The 16117-nt window shown below is 45.9% G+C and overlaps 7 protein-coding genes across 7 annotated transcripts; 3 read left to right on the forward strand and 4 right to left on the reverse strand.

Moving 5' to 3' along the window:
• Nucleotides 1–503: 503 nt before the first annotated feature.
• Nucleotides 504–2149, reverse strand: Triagg1_2831 (uncharacterized protein; the record flags this gene model as incomplete). Its single annotated transcript, XM_062897056.1, has 2 exons — nucleotides 504–1558; nucleotides 1618–2149. 2 exons carry the CDS (start codon nucleotides 2147–2149, stop codon nucleotides 504–506), a joined length of 1587 nt encoding a protein of 528 aa, XP_062758448.1.
• A 1635-nt stretch (nucleotides 2150–3784) lies between these two features.
• Triagg1_2832 (uncharacterized protein) lies at nucleotides 3785–4873 on the forward strand (the record flags this gene model as incomplete). Its single annotated transcript, XM_062897057.1, has 4 exons — nucleotides 3785–4035; nucleotides 4101–4276; nucleotides 4348–4669; nucleotides 4735–4873. 4 exons carry the CDS (start codon nucleotides 3785–3787, stop codon nucleotides 4871–4873), a joined length of 888 nt encoding a protein of 295 aa, XP_062758449.1.
• Nucleotides 4874–5289: 416 nt separating this feature from the next.
• Nucleotides 5290–6525, reverse strand: Triagg1_2833 (uncharacterized protein; the record flags this gene model as incomplete). The annotated part of the gene is made up of 1 exon (XM_062897058.1): nucleotides 5290–6525. The coding sequence occupies one exon, from the start codon at nucleotides 6523–6525 to the stop codon at nucleotides 5290–5292; it is 1236 nt and encodes a 411-aa protein (XP_062758450.1).
• Nucleotides 6526–7793: 1268 nt separating this feature from the next.
• On the forward strand, nucleotides 7794–8684 carry Triagg1_2834 (uncharacterized protein; the record flags this gene model as incomplete). Its single annotated transcript, XM_062897059.1, has 4 exons — nucleotides 7794–7853; nucleotides 7908–8040; nucleotides 8114–8370; nucleotides 8436–8684. 4 exons carry the CDS (start codon nucleotides 7794–7796, stop codon nucleotides 8682–8684), a joined length of 699 nt encoding a protein of 232 aa, XP_062758451.1.
• Nucleotides 8685–9616: 932 nt separating this feature from the next.
• Nucleotides 9617–10833, forward strand: Triagg1_2835 (CAZyme family GT109; the record flags this gene model as incomplete). The annotated part of the gene is made up of 2 exons (XM_062897060.1): nucleotides 9617–9946; nucleotides 9994–10833. The coding sequence occupies 2 exons, from the start codon at nucleotides 9617–9619 to the stop codon at nucleotides 10831–10833; spliced, it is 1170 nt and encodes a 389-aa protein (XP_062758452.1).
• A 65-nt stretch (nucleotides 10834–10898) lies between these two features.
• Triagg1_2836 (uncharacterized protein) lies at nucleotides 10899–13010 on the reverse strand (the record flags this gene model as incomplete). The annotated part of the gene is made up of 1 exon (XM_062897061.1): nucleotides 10899–13010. One exon carries the CDS (start codon nucleotides 13008–13010, stop codon nucleotides 10899–10901), a length of 2112 nt encoding a protein of 703 aa, XP_062758453.1.
• Nucleotides 13011–13822: 812 nt separating this feature from the next.
• Nucleotides 13823–15816, reverse strand: Triagg1_2837 (uncharacterized protein; the record flags this gene model as incomplete). The annotated part of the gene is made up of 6 exons (XM_062897062.1): nucleotides 13823–14321; nucleotides 14372–14472; nucleotides 14665–15262; nucleotides 15325–15374; nucleotides 15427–15507; nucleotides 15592–15816. 6 exons carry the CDS (start codon nucleotides 15814–15816, stop codon nucleotides 13823–13825), a joined length of 1554 nt encoding a protein of 517 aa, XP_062758454.1.
• Nucleotides 15817–16117: the final 301 nt, after the last annotated feature.

A 16117-nucleotide genomic window follows, 5' to 3' on the forward strand; every position in this document is an offset into this window, starting at 1 on the left:
CGCAGATATGGAATTACTTCAGTACAATGGCCATTGGTAAGACGTTACCAAAGCCTCCGCCAATTACATAGTCTGAGTATACGGAACCTCATCGAGAACTGCTTATGGGTGAGGATACTTGGCTTGCGGGAGCTATCATTCAGTCCCGCCTATAAACAGAGCGTAAAGACCTAAGCTGGGATTGGGCTCAACCAAAAATCCTTGTCCGGGCCCTTGCAGTAGGCGGTTTCACCAACGCCATCGTCACAAAAAGGTACAACGGCAGTCGTTCCCTGTAGGGCTACATCATAAATTCTGGAACGCATTTGCGCATCACATACGAATACCGATAAAAAATCTCAGCGATGTAACGAAATATCGATATGACATTTATCGGTTTAAAAACAGGACATTGTTGCGCATTATATCTTTACTTTGACTAAATTACCATTTAGCGTAGTGTGGGCAGGTGCATCTCATATTCTCTTATTCACTAAACGTTGTATGTCTACGCAACAATTGTTCTATGATCCAGTTGGCATCGATAGAACCGCCTTGGTCGGTACAATACTTGCACTCGACCACTTGGATGTGACAGTTTTGAGCTGAGTGTAAAAGTTCACTCCCGGTTTCCCATAAAAAGTGCTGGCCCCCCCTCCAGCCACGCTCTTTTTATTTCCTGTAAATGAGAACATTGGAAGAGGCACCGGGATTGGCACGTTTATGCCCAACTGGCCTGCCTCAATGTTCCGTCGGAATTTCTCTGCAACTGCGCCTGAGGATGTGAAGATAGCAGCACCATTTCCGTAGTCATTTGCGTTAATGAGATCGATACCCGCCTCAAGAGTGTCAACATTAACACACACTAGTACCGGACCGAATATCTCCTCTTTATAGCATTGCATCGATTGCTTGACGTTGGTGATTATCGTTGGAGCAACCCAGTTGCCATTCGGATACTTCTCTGGCTTATAACCACGACCGTCAAGAAGGATATGAGCACCTTCCACTTGCGCACTCGCAATTAGTGATTCAATCCTCGCTTTACTCTCAGGTGTAACAACAGGACCAAGATCAGCACCATGCTCAAAGCCCGCATCAACTCGCAGAGTTTTAGCTTTCTGAACAAGTTCGTCAAGCCATTGTTGGGTTTCCCCAACAAATACTGCTACAGATAGAGCCATACAACGCTGTCCTGCGGCTCCAAAAGCAGCACTGACAATGGCATCCAGGGCCGCTTCTTTGTCACTGTCAGGCATGATCAATGCATGATTCTTTGCGCCCAAGTTTGCCTGGACCCTCTTCCCATTTGCCGAGCCACGTGTGAAGATATACTCTCCAGCTTTGTTGCTTCCAACGAAGCTAATGGCTTTAATGACAGGAGAATCAATGAGAAAGTTAACGGTATCATGTGCGCCATGTACAACGTTGATGACGCCCTTTGGAAACCCAGCCTTTTCGGCTAACTCGGCAAGAATCATCGCAGCGCCGGGATCTCTCTCAGAAGGCTTTAATACCATTGTATTTCCAGTAATGGTAGCAATCGGTATGCACCAAAGAGGTATCATTGCCGGGAAATCTACACGCGATCTTCGTTAGAATCATACTAGGTTTTGGATGGCATGTGGAAGACCATACTAAACGGGCAGATTGCGGCGACAACACCAAGAGGCTCCCTATAAGTCCGGGTCTCCATGTCCTTGGCGACCTCCAAAATTTCTCCCTTCATATATTCTGGGCCGGCGCATGCGGCCTCTGCAACCTGCAGCCCGCGCAGCACATCGCCTCGCGCATCTGCAAATGTTTTGCCTTGCTCCAAGGTAATGGAAGAAGCGAGTCTATCCCAGTTCTCTTTAATCAAACTGACATAACGAAACATGATCTGTTGTCGGGCAATTATCGAGGTTTTGCTCCAGCAGCTGAAGGCATTCTGCGCTGATTCAATTGCGAGCTGTAATTCGTCGCTGGTCATCATCGGTACTCTAGTGACCAGGTTATTTGTCGCAGGATCATGGACCAGGATAAAATTCTTTGACTGAGACTGCCGGAATTCATTGTCGATAAAGTATGGCGTGTCCTTCGGTTCGGATATTTTCTCATGAGATTGAGGAAAATTGGTTGAGGTTGAGCCTAACAAGCTCGCCGCGGTTGGGTTTGAGCCTTGGGCCATTTTCAATTCCCCTGAAAAGTAATGTTGACACTCGTTTCAGGATGCAAGAGCAGCACAATGATAAGCAAGACCTGAGATTCTTATTCAGGGATGCTAGTTTGTGTTGTTAAAGAAAATATTCCCATTATTCACCCCGCAATCGTAGATGAGCCCAACCTGTGGAGATGACCAGCCTAAACATGGGGAGTTCCCAGCTCCCGTGCGGGGATAAGGCACACATGCAGGTTTGGTAAGCGTCGGCACCGATCAAAGGCCCTCGCTCAAAATTTACGAGATAAAAGCTCCAGTCTGGGAATCTCATGATGACCGGTTTTGATCTGAACCCGGCGGAGAGATTCGATGATGCGGCTTGGAATTGAGAGCATTCTAATTCCTCTAGCACACTAGTACCCAAGACATCAGGTGTTTTGCTACTGTGCAAAGAGACCGCTGTTAGAATTACTAATGGAATATAATAACTTTGAGGAGATTTCGGAGTTCTCATGCCAAGAAAAAATGTGAAAGCTGTCATCAATCAATTGTTTCAAAAATAACCCGCTAGATCGGTACAGTTTCCCTTCGTGGGTCTCTCTACTCTGTATGTAGAAGGCTATTCGAACCACCCACTGCACCTTCTTCCCTCCCAGAGTAAATATTATCAGTTTTTTCCCTTCAATAGCTTTATGGTTGGAAATCACCCTAAAGATGGTTTCTAACTTTTTTAAACTGGAAGCGAATGCTACACAGCTGCAACAAATGAATATAGCACACTGACATATTCTTCCTCTGATTTGTATTTCTGTTTCTAGTGGGTATACTTCCGTACGATGAGGTTACTCACCCATAAAGTGACTCGGGCAGCCACTTATATCCCAAGGTAGAGAGATGCTGACTTGCCGCCGACATTAGGCGAACGAAGAACAGCATCACAGCCCAAGCATGCCAAACTACATAACTGCACATTATCCACGCGCAAATATGTTAGCATTATGGCCGCTCAAAATGTAATCTAGTTTAAATTAATAATGCACGTATTGTAAGCTTTTGTGAATATTCATGTTGCGGTCTCCATCTGTTTACCTTCTCCCCTTAAGCTAACTACAATTTGAGAGGATTCTAGTTATATGTCTTGAGATGACATTGGCGTAGTAGTATATTCCGTCTAGCTGTTGTTATTCGGAAATGAATTGGTTTACTTCGTATGGCCGGAGGCTTCCTCATCTCTGCTGATAGATGACAACTTGTTTTACTAAATTTATCCTCAATACTCAGAGCTAAGCGCTAGGATATTAACTTTTCATATACGATTGAGACGCGAAAAGCTATCAAGAGTTGAATAATATTGTACAGAAAGAGAACATGGCAATAGTAAGAATTAGATAAGCACTAATTAGAAGCGTTGCTGAATGTATTACTTGTACGCCTGGAATCCCCTTTGGTTGCAGCCACAAAACTTTATATTCTGGAATAAAGATCCATCTTACACCTCTCTGCTTTCTCATTTCAACTAAATGCTCACATCTCCATAATTTTCATATTTATATAAGGGGTAGGAGCGAGTTGTTCCAATTCCTCATGAATCTTCTCTTCCGTGTAGCAACAAAACTATTAACGTTTGTCATCTGTTGAAACAAAACAAAACGTCATTTATCCAGCATGTCCGGCAAAGGGTATCTCGAGCAAACCAGTTTGCACTCACAGGCAAAATGGAGATCGGCGCTCTTAACATATCCTGGAAACCTAAAGGAGGCTTTACGAGATGCTCAGAAGGATTCAAAAAAGACATTGTTCGGTGTCGCTCAGGGGATTCCGAGCCCATTTTTAACGAAAGTGTATGCCTCCACTAGACCGGACTTTGTATGGTTTGATGTTGAACATGGCATGTTTGATCGTTTGGTGCTTCATGAGTATGGCGTCCTACGAACCAGATCTATTTCCCCCTTTAATCAACTGGGTTAGCTAACTATCATAGCGTTATTCATGCAGCCCAACACCACTCCGAAGGTCAGACCATGGCTATTGTCAGAGTGCCAAAGGAAGATGAGATTTCTTTGACTACGGCATTGGACGCGGGCGCTGCTGGCATTATCATTCCACACTGCGAAAGCAAAGAAGAGGTTGAAGAATTTATGAAAAAAATCTACTACCGTGAGTACGATTGATTTGAAATAGCAGACATAGAAAAAGACGCGTTAGCTAACCATTGACGGGATAATTAGCTCCTCTTGGTGGTCGCTCATTCAGCCCATGGGTCTTCACTCCCGGCATCTCGGATGCGTCCTTATATGCAAATGATGCGTTCAATATGAAAACTTCGAACAACCATGTCGCCGTCATCGCACAAATAGAGAGCGTCAAAGGTATTGCAAACGTGGATGATATTGCGTCCATACCCGGAATCTCAGCACTGATGTTCGGGCCTGGAGACTTCATGGCAGACGCGGGACTGGAGTTGACTCTGGGACAACCTCACCCTACTCTCGCTGCTGCCATGGAAAGCATGTCCAAAGCTAGCAAGAAACATAATGTTCCACTCTTCGGGTATGTGGATCTTCTATCCATATATGATGCTATTCAGGCCGAAACTAACCTGATACATGATATAGCGCAGCTATGAATCTCGATATGGTCCCAATGTTAATAGAATCTGGTCATAGAGCTATTATGGTCATGCTGGATGTATGGGGTATTGCTAATATGGTAAAGTCGAATCTAGAGAAGGCAAAAGGGTTCCTTTCGACTTAAAGGCCCGTCTGGCTAGGAACTCTACACTAAAAGTATTGTGTGATGAGGAAAGCACACGTCTTTGACTTTCCGACAAAATACATATACAGTATAGAAGACTACTAGAAAAATATTACTTTAGTCATGGTTTTCGTTGTCTTATATGCCTTCATTTGCACTTGGAATTCTCCTGAGCCGGTGAGTAAAAGTTTGAAAACAGCGTTGTTGTATAATTGATATAAGTGAAGTAACACTGACATGGTATAAGCCAAGAAGATGCTAGAATACATTTAGAAGAACAATTTGTACGATAAGAGGAAGCCAGAATCTAAGACAAACCCCTAGAAGAAATGTAGGAAACCAGTATGGCTTTGGCAAATAACAAATCATGCATTCGAGGTAGTCATACCAGAACATCTAAACGGCTTCCCAGTGCTTCAGGATTTCTCCCCAGAATATAACCCTGCAAGTTTTACTGCCAATGCAAGGAATTTACTCTCAAGAGCAACCGATGCAGCACCTGGGACTTTCCCAGCATGCATTGTTCCGATATTTCCCAGCACTGCAACGGCTACATCTGTTTCCTCATTCCAAAACATACTTCCATTGAAACCCAGAGTACTTCCGTTGTGACCAAACCATGCATTACCATCAGTGGTTCGCATCTTGAAGATACCATGGCCTACCCATACTCTCTCCATAATTGGTATGAGGTCCATCATGAGCTTCAGCGAGGATGGTGACAGAATCTTAGCGTTTCGAATGGCAAGTGACAGAGTACAAAGATCTTTTGGATGCGATAATTTTCCGCCGGCCACCCATTCCGTCGACATGTTCGATTTGCTTGCGTCTATGAGATCCGGGCGAGATTTAGGATATGAGAAAGCAGGACAGGCACCAGCTGTCGACAAGTACGTAGGGGTCACCCAGTGGTATCTATTGGGCATTTGGCCGGCTTGGGGCGATTCAAACCCCTCAAGGTAGGTATAGCTCAAACCCAGAGGTTCAAGCACTCGCGAGCGAATCAGACTTGCGGCTGTGACGCTTGAATGCCCTACTGATACACGAATTTCGGAGGGCATAGTTTCTGAGGAAATAAATTCTGCAACCAGACCTAGGAACGTAAAGTTGGTGTTCGAATAAGAGTATTTACCCGGAGTTGGCTGGGGATCCGGCGCTTGTACATCCGGATTACTATCATAGCGGATGTAATCCAAAGTTTCCGTGCTTGTCCAAATCTTATCAGGATCAAGATCTGACCCACGTCCCTGTCGGATCCATCGAGGATCATCTTCCCAGCTTGGAATGCCTGAACTATGGCTAAGAAGCTGGCCAATCGTAGCTCCGGAAGCATGAGGGATCCCCCGAAGAATTTCTGCAGAGACATACTGTTGAAGAGTATCACCAATGCTGAGTCTCTTTTCGTCAATGAGTTGCAAAATAACCACACTCATGAAAACTTTTGTGATGCTTCCAATTCCAGAGATGTGATTCAAAGTAAACGGGGCTTTGGTTTCTACATTCGACACCCCTGCCGTTCCTGACCAGAGAAGCCCCTCAGAGGAGGCGACCGCAGCCGTTATACCAGGAACGCCAATCTCAACGCCATCTTGAAGGCATTTTTGCAATGCGCCTTGCAAGAAACCTTTTGTAATATTCTGTTGCTCAGACATTGAATGAGGTTTTTTGATAATACAAGATGTCAATTATGCGGCTTAAGATGTTTGCAGGAACCTCACGAGGCCGATGATTCAAATTACAATTCCTATTTAAAGTCCAGTGCTTATTAGTCACAGCACGCTGTGCACCCCCTACACGTGATCAAGTATTCCGCCATCGGCCCTGATAGCAAAGAGAAATGACTGCAACATTTGTGTTTGCCCGTTTGGTGTGTAGAGAATGAGTAATAGTTGCCTGCTGATGTCAGTGCCTGCGTTGAAGCAATGAAGATTAAGACATCAAATATTGGGAGACAGCCCCGCCAGTCATTACTGAACAACGCACAGCGTGGGCGGCAATGGTAGTATTACAAGGCGCTACAACAGGCTGACCAGAACCTGAGAGAGTGCCGACTACCTTGTATTTAACCTTGCTGGACCTCACACGTGAGAGGCTTAGCGATGTATTATGCAAATCTTTGACGTTGCCTAATGACGTGTTATATCTTTCGGAAGTCTCATGTCGCCAGGCGATTTCGATATGAACAAGAGATAATGCGGCTGATTAAGGGCTTTGCCAGCACAAGATCCCGGAACAATGGCAACATCGAGTCGCAATCGATGGTATGTTATTTTAATCGCTTGCCGTATGATGTCTTGACTAATTTGTTCCAAATAAAACACCAACCGCCCATATGATTTATGTATCTTGTATTAGTATGGTTCATGGCTCAAAGCCAATTCCCAGTTGGATAAAACGTATCGCAAAATAAAGCTCCTTCTACGGCAGGAGGATAAACCTCATAGCAACTACTCACCTTAGAAATTCCGTAGACCTACCCTAGATAAGCCGTAAAAGGACCGAGTTGCCGAGAATCTTTCAGCTCCTTCTACTTTAGGGATTCTTCGTATTAGTCTGTCGTTCACGGCAAAGACGGCAAGCGTTCATTAGCTTCGCAACACGAATTGTATGGTGGATTAAATATTCAAAGGCCTCTCAACCTCATATCTTATGTTTCCAGATTGGGAATCTTCTGTAGTCCCAACGCAGGCTGCATCGTGAAATCCCATACGAATGAGAAATTTCACATTCGCCTTCCTCGAAGGTTTTAGATCGGTCCACCTACTCCGTATCTTCTGTTGGCTTAGAAACGTTCATACAATCCCAATTATCTATATAAGAATGGCTTTTCCATATGTCTTGGAATCCAAAGAATTAACTTGTATCCGCCATATTCTGTATTACAATCTTTAAATCAACTCGGCAGGACAAAGAAATCGAAATGTTGTTCACAGCGGCTATACAGTTGGCGATGGCAGGCCTGGCCTTGGGGGCTCGTACTGTTAGTTTTGCCTCTTGATAATAAGAAGATTATTGCTAACCATAGATTGAAAAGCCTCGTGCTGCGGCTGTTTCCAACCCTTCAGGCCAGAAGGTGACCAGTTCGTCAGCATTCAGCAGCGGAGCAGGCAATAATAACAATGCCAATATTTATGACGGGACCGGAAATGCTGGATCAGACACGTATAGTAAGTTCACAAATGCATATTGCATCCAATATAAAATTGTGCTTTCAGCATGCATGTTTTCTAACAGTTGTAGGGTGTTATTATGGTGGTTGGGAGAGCTTTCCCCCCGTATCTGAATGGATTGAATTTGACGCCATGTGGAATTACTCAAAGAATGCCATGGCCGAGGCTTGCGCCGACCTCGGCATAGGATCTTGCTCGAATGGCGCCGGTGCTTTTGGAGCTGGCAACAGCGGAGAGCAGACCGGCTTGATCTGGAATGCTATCCAGCAAGTTGCCCAAACCTCTTTAGTTGATCATCGATTCATTCTCGCTACAATTTTACAAGAAGTAAGATTTCAAATTCCGACCATCAAGCTGTCATGGTGTGTATGTATAGGCTGACATTTACAAAGTCCATCGGTTGTGTCAACGTCTGCCCGACTACCAACCCGGATCCCTCGCAGCCAGACAACCCTGGCTTGATGCAGTCTGATGGTGGAGTAACATTTGTTGGTAATTCGGCCAGCAATTCGGCTCAACAATCTAGTATTACCCAGATGGTCATTGATGGTACACAGGGGACAGCCTTGGGTGATGGACTGGTTCAGTGCATTAACCAATACGGCAACATTTATGAGGCAAGTCAAAGACCACGAGATTAATTTGGCGATTCTAACATCCGTCTTTTATTTAGGCTGCTCGCTGTTATAATTCGGGTTCAGTCAACGCTGGAAACTTGAATGATGGCCAAGGAGCTACGGCATCCTACGTCAATGATATTGCCAACCGGATGACTGGCTGGCTTTACTCTAACTCTAAATTCAACCAATGTTAAATGGAGCGACAGCATCGATGTGTCTCACCATTCAAGTACATATATTATAGCTATTATTAGCATGTATATTCGCAGACAAATAAACCTACTTCTCCAAGTAATCCTTTAAGGCCTAAGTTCAACATTTGCCCCACTATGCGCACCAGCATTTGAGTGTTCTCTAGGTCTTTTGCGTTTTCCTATACTGCCTATGAACCTCGCCAATGTTAGGTAAACACTAATCACTTTCAGATTGAACTCAAAATTCAGTGTGTAGGGTAATGCTTCCGCTAAGTTGCCAAGAAATAAACGATGGTAATAACGTTGGGGAAATGGTGGGGCACCTACTGTCCCCTGATTCGTGGGTGTTGTCAGGATGGAAAGTGACAGATGGAGTGGCAGAAAGATGCCACTGCCCTGTACAAATAACCGCAAGCATATGGGTTGTTACTGTCAAGTAATAGACATGAACAGTAGTGTCGAATAGATAACCTGATAGAGCCTATGATGCTTTGATATGTGTATATAGAAAGGTATACTTCGTATGTGCGCAAACAAGTACGGAGCATGTTCGAATGGATCACCTCGTAAGCAACAGTCATCCCACGAATCCATACCCCGGCACAGACGTTGTATTTTTATGGAGACATTGGAATAACATTTCTTGGAGGGAGAATATTCTCCGTGAGCAATTGATGCTTATTACTCCGTATAAAGCGAACGATCCTTAGTAGTCGGAGGTGATATGTAGCGTGTAGTCCGCGTCACGCGACCACAGCCATGTCCGTCTCTCGCATTAACGCAGCATTTTGCTTGTTTTGGATTCTCCTCTTCATATCTTCCTCTATTTTCTCATACGATGACCCGTCATCCATCTTTTTCAACGCCAATAGAGCCTACGAACAGCGCTTTTCCAGTGTGAGAGCGGCTGAGGCGGACGAATACATCCGCAATCTACCCGAGAGAGTCATACCGATCAAACCTGTCGACAAGCTGCTCTGCATCGGCATTCCTAGCATTAATCGCACGACCGAGTCGTTCCTTTCCTCCACGATCGCTACATTGTCCGATACACTCACGCCGGAAGAGCGTGCGTCTATCCGTATCGTGGTTAATCGCCCTCGGAGCACTTTGCCTATGGACAGGGTTGGCTCGAGCCGCTTGTTGATGAGGTCCTCCTATATGGCGAGCCGCCTCAAGGAAGCACCAAGTATCGTCGCATACCGCTCGACCTGAAGGAGGGGAATGTTCGTGGCGATGGCCGGGTTGAGAACATGAGACTTGACCACTCGGCGCTTGTCGAAGCGTGCAGAGAGCAAGAATACCCATACTTTGCGCTGGTGGAAGACGACATTGTTACCACTAGGGACTGGTTTCCTCGCTTCATAAAAGGGCTGACATACGTGGAGCAAAAGACCAACGAGACCACGAGGGAATGGATATACCTACGGTTGTTTTACTCGGAAATATTAATGGGATGGAACAATGAGGAATGGTTAGCCTATTCCAAATTTATCTGCCTGGTATACACCGCCGTGCTGGCTGTGTTTCTCGTTGGGCGGAAATACGTGCGCGTCGGCGCTTCGAGCGGCGTTTCGCCGCACGCGCAGCGTTACCTCGCGGCGCTCGTCTTTGGTCTCTGGTTGCCTGCTCTTATTGCTTTGTACTTCCTTTCTGGTCGTCTATTCACCGGCAGACTGAACCCCTTAAGCCTGAGCACATTGCACGGAGCACGTGAGATGCCACACTATGGGTGCTGTGCTCAGGGACTTGTCCTTCCTCAGCGACACCTGGAGGATTTCCAGGCACTGCTTAGAGATCCGCCGTACAACTTCCCTGGAGACATGATATTGGAAGATTATGCAGAAGCTCGCGGCCTTGTCAAATGGGCGCTGGAGCCGAGTGTGTTCCAGCATGTTGGGTTCAAGGAGTCTTCCGACGGAACCCGCAGGGCTGAAGTTTGGAACTTTGGGTTTGAAAGGCAATCCAAAGTCTAATCACGGGAACATATTTGTGCATGAATAAGGTCAGTAAAAAGTATATGATAAAGTATATATCTCAATCATAGCAAGAATATATCATTCGTACCATCCATCTCCCTCATGACACCCTGGACATCCATACGGCGACCCAGCAGATCTTGTTTCTCTCGTACACGCATCATTAGTATTAGGATAAGCCTGTGGTCAGCCAAACTCCCTCTCTTATCGCCAATCGAAGCATCCATGTACTCTCCGGTGCCATGGCTACGCCCTTTTGTAGAGCCGTTCATAGCTGATGCCATTTCATTCATAAATTCCGAAATCCAGTCCGCATAAATCTCGTCCGTTGTTTCAATTCCTGCAATAAAGATTGGCAGAGGCCATAGCATTGAGCGAGGCACCTTCATTAGAGACGCCAACCTGCTCTTGCGGTGTATCTGTCGAAGTTGTAAAGCGATTTTCAGTATACCGCTGGTTGCCATTGCTGCGGTCGAATCACTGCGGATATCTGGGTACAAAAATCGTGACCATAAAACTTTGGCAGATAGAAATGCCGCATAGCAAGATAACCACTGCAATGATGCCCGATCAATGTCCCGTGATGTATTTGCGGGCAGAGGTAAATGCGGAGATAGGCTACCGTTGGCACTGCGATTACTGGAACCTCTGTTGCCACCGCTTTTCCCCAAGTGTGTGACAACGTGGCGGAGTGCATTCGCCGCAGGATTTGTCGCTATTGCAAGGTCAAATTCTGTATCCATGCGCCGTATATCGAGATTTATAGCGGTCTCCTTGGCTTCCGCGAGCTCACAATGTTCCAGGAGATTGGAGTTTTGATCCAATACATGTTTCCACGAGCGATACTGAAGCATATTAGATATGAGGCAAAATGTTTCATGCGTTCGAACCGATACAGGCACTTTCTTCTCGTCTTGAACTAGCTCGTCGGCAGGATACGTTTGGCCAAAGATTTCTGACAGGTATGAATGCGAATGCGATAGAATGCGTTTGTAACTGGGATGGCGTATAAGTGCGTCGAGCAGCGTAGTCATGGCGATGTTTTCTCCACTCTTGCTGGATGACAATGGTGAGGAGAATATCCTTAGGCGGACATCGATGTAGCATAACCATAAGAGAAATTTGCATGCCAAAGCCGAAAGAGATGTATCATCTAGATGGCAGGCTAGATGCTCTTTTAGATTGTCCAACCGGCTGAGGATGGACGTAGCGTCGCCGTTTAAAACGTCGCATCTGCAGAGAAACAACACAGACGAGATTGTGATTTCGGCCTTTGAAGAAATGACATATTGGCCGGTCGGTGCAGCTGAGTTGGGCTCCAAGAAGTGATCATTTGAGTCACCGCAGCATGACAAACGCTCAAGACCTTGAGCCGCCTGAGCATAGTAAATCTTCCATGATTCGTCGTGGGATATAGAAGTTGCTGCTAAGTGCTTTGCGGCCCAAGCTAGGACTGCACACCGGAATGGAGAATCGGGACTACAGTGATTACTCTGAACGTAGTCTAGAACAAATCTCAGGTAGTTTCCTTTACCATCCTCTTTGAGAGAGTAGCCACAGCTGGCAATCCACCGCTCAAAATGAGTTAGATAAGCAGTGTCCTGATTGACATGTGGCCGGGAGATTTCCTCTAGCTGCAGTGGGGAGTCTGTTACTTTGACGCGCTTCTTTCCGTATGGTGCTGGTTCTTCCATCGGCTGTCTCCGGCGACTGCCCTCCCCGATATCGTCAAGCTGGTACTCTAGCCCGTTCATTGAGAATGTGGAATCTGGCCAGCTTGGAAATTCAATGTCTTTGTCAAAGAATGACTCGAAAGAAAAGTTAAAATCCGAGATATCTGAGAATTGAAAGCCGGTTAATCCAACAAGCTCTCCCTCTGGCCGTTGGCTGTCAAGGTTCGTGGCATCATGTGTAGATGACGTCGGCTCAAAATTCCATTTGGTTGGCCGTGCGTTGGATTCAGACGGCCACTTATCTCCAAATTCGTTATATATCATGGCAGCTAAGTCCGGGGATTGGTTTTCTCTCATGTCTAACTCTGTCACGCTTGGTGGTTGATGGCCTTCGGCATCCTCAGCAACATCCGGCTTCGTCTTGGGATGTGATGCTAAGTTCGGCGTCTTAGGGAGTTGCTGCCTTGGATTGTCTGGGGATGCGGCTAAAGAGATTCTCATGTTGCTATCAAACGATGAAATACAGGTTGCTTTTAGTCGGACGCAGTTTTGACACGGATTGCCTCCCGTACAGCGGACTTTTCGCTTTCTGCAGGTCATGCATCCTGCTCCCGTGATTAGTTTTCTGGTTTTTGATCGTGGCTACTGTTCCATAAGTTTCCCCTTTCAATCCGTCTATCAATCCCTGCTGACGATTGTTTACTTACCATGAAAGCTTCGGCGTTGTGTGCGATCCATTGTAAAAACAATTACTCAGGCATCTGGTCAGTTGGATGGGGTCAATAAAGGATGGATGCGAGCTCAGCCGCGGGAACATAGGAAGATTGTTGGTGGCCTGTCCACATTAGCGCGCGTTGAAGAAATATAGGCTATATACGAAGACGCCACTATTAATTCAGGTCCCCCTCAGCAGTGCGGTATTGGAGCAATCTACTGTGGGCGCAAATGTCATATGTGGCGATAGTGGCTACGGGCTAGAAAGTCCCAATTCCGGATGAAAGTACGAGGCCGGGTAACGATTCAAATATTCTAAGACGTTGTGGAGCATTTTACCGTTGCGAATGGATAACTTTTGCAAACGTACTCAGCTAGATGCCTATCAATCTGCCTCAGTGATGAAGAGATTCTATTATATAGCACCGACAGCAAATCACTCACACGTTGAATCAATGGGCAAAGGTTTCTTGACGACGTGGTGAGTTTCTCACCGCGCTTAATCAGAACATTCAGATTGCTACTCTTCCTAACTCCATTCCTTGTTGCTTATTTGATCCTGCTTCCCCCAAAGACCATTTTCGTGATATGTCAAAGAGCTACCAAGCATATCGAAAATAATGCAGCTCTTTGTCAGTCAGGTCAAGGAAATCATCCTCTTGTATGACATTTGGATCGACTTTGCCATACTTCTTGTCACGTTGCTTATTTTGTAAAACCAGGTAGGTCATAAGGATGAAAGCCAACACAATCAAAGCTAGGAACGAGGCGATCATTCCCCGAAATCCTGTTGGGTAAAGGGGTGCCTCTGAGTCAATGAAGAGCTGTGGTGCGACAAGATTTCCGGCCGAATAAGCAAGAAATATTCCTGCAGAGACGGCCGTCTTGCGCGACATTCCAGCGAAATTCGAAGCGACGAGGCTTAAGACCATTATATAGCTAATGGTGTTCGTGAAGAGAATGTACACGCCGGCCAAACGGGTAAGTTTGTCAGACGCGGGCACATAATACACAATCAAGCTGCCAACCAAAGGAGGTATGTTGGATAATACAATGACGACGCATCGGGCATTTTTTATATAAGAACCGATGACGCCCCTATAACCATTAGCCTACTGTAGCTATAAAACAGGATAAGAATAACCTACGCAACAATGACACTGAAAAGCTGAATGGCATGCTCGGGCATAGAGTATATAGTCGCCTCGAGGTTGGTGTATCCGAGTCCCGTTAAGATAAGCTTGTTGAACTAAAAGATTAACAGTATTAGCAACCCATTAGGTCTATAATTGATTAGACAGAGTTATGAAGGAAAGATGGGCGTTGAAAGCATCGACCTGACGGCGAAACTATGGGGTAGTATAGACTGGAAGTGTAGGAAGCAATTGCTCGACACCTCGGATAAGGAAAGGGGGAGATGAAGGGGATGAATTGTACTTACTGCTGTCAGTCCGCCACCCGGGAGGCATTGAATAAATGCAATACAAAAGAATATCCACGCTTGGGGGTCGACAAGAACAGAGACCGCCTGTTTCCATTGCCAGTGAGAAGAACTTATCCCCGTATGATTCGACATTACACGCAACACAGCGATTCTTTTCTCTCGTTCATTTAGAAATTTCATCTTCCACGGAGAATCGGGCAAGAAAAGCATGAGTATCATCGACCAGAGGACTGTGAATCCGCCAAAGGTGATAAACATGTACTTCCACGGCGAAAGCGAGCCATGGCCATGGCCAATACCGTAGGCAATAAGGTCACCAAAAAAGGACCCGACAGAGTTGCCCGCCCACCATATACACGAACGAAGAGAGTGTTCCTTGCGAGTATAATATTGGCTGGTAATCAGCACAAATGCAGGGTTCGTGACGGATTCAAAAAGGCCAAGAAAGAAGCGTGAAGTAGCAATGCCGGCAAAATTCTTGGCAGTGATGCCTAACAAAATGCAGGCACCCCAGCCAAACACATTACCAGCCAACCATCTACCCATAGGGACCTTGTGAAGCAAGTATGCGTTGACTGGCTGCCCAAGCATGTAGCTAAGGAATGAGTGTTAGTTATTATGCATCTACCGTCGTTCGCATCGGCGGGACCGTCATACCCAAAGTAGAAGATACTAGCAACCCAGCTGTACTGTTGACCAACCAGATGCTAAAATAACATTAGTGTTGTATTTGGAAGTTTTGACTGGAAACATACTTACCGTGTCACCTTTGAGTCCAAAGACGGACGCGTTGGACAGAATCCCTTTGTCGAGAAAATTCAAGGTATACGTCCCGAGCAGCTGGAGAGGTAGCCTGTCAGCACGCTTTTCTTCAGGGCTATATAGCTTATAGAACGCTCCATGGATGATGTAAAATATACTCACCAGTGGCATTAGCATTAAATCGATTTTCCACCGCACACTACTCGCTTCCTGGTCTGTGTAGGTGAAGTTTTGATCCTCTGTAGCTTGGAGAAAGTCAAGAGCATCATCGTGATGTTTGTTCAACTTCTTGTCGAAGAGGCTTTCCCCAATCTGATGAACATCACCCTGATCTACAATAAGTTCATCGTGTTGGGTTGAGTTGGTTGCATTCTTGTCTGAGGCCATTGGTGCTTCCGCATGAAAAGACGGCTAAGTTTTGCAAAATTGTAAGATTTGTAATTACCTACACTTGCCAGCCCCAGTCTCCCGGTGATCAGTGCCCTCTTAAACACTTTTCCCATCCATCAAAATGCCTTGGCCGCTGCTTATCTCGGTCTTTGCCAAGAGGTGTGGTGTGAGGTTGCTATACAGCTGCCGACAGTGGGGAAGATAGGCATCTCGCCATGACTACCAAGAAGGGTTATCATGACGACCCCGCAAACCCACGGCCAGACAAGCTAAACTCGTTCCTGGTTGCCATGCCGAG

This window comes from Trichoderma aggressivum (genome assembly GCF_033847375.1).
Source record: "Trichoderma aggressivum f. europaeum strain CBS 100526 chromosome Unknown scaffold_007, whole genome shotgun sequence".
Taxonomy (NCBI): domain Eukaryota; kingdom Fungi; phylum Ascomycota; class Sordariomycetes; order Hypocreales; family Hypocreaceae; genus Trichoderma; species Trichoderma aggressivum.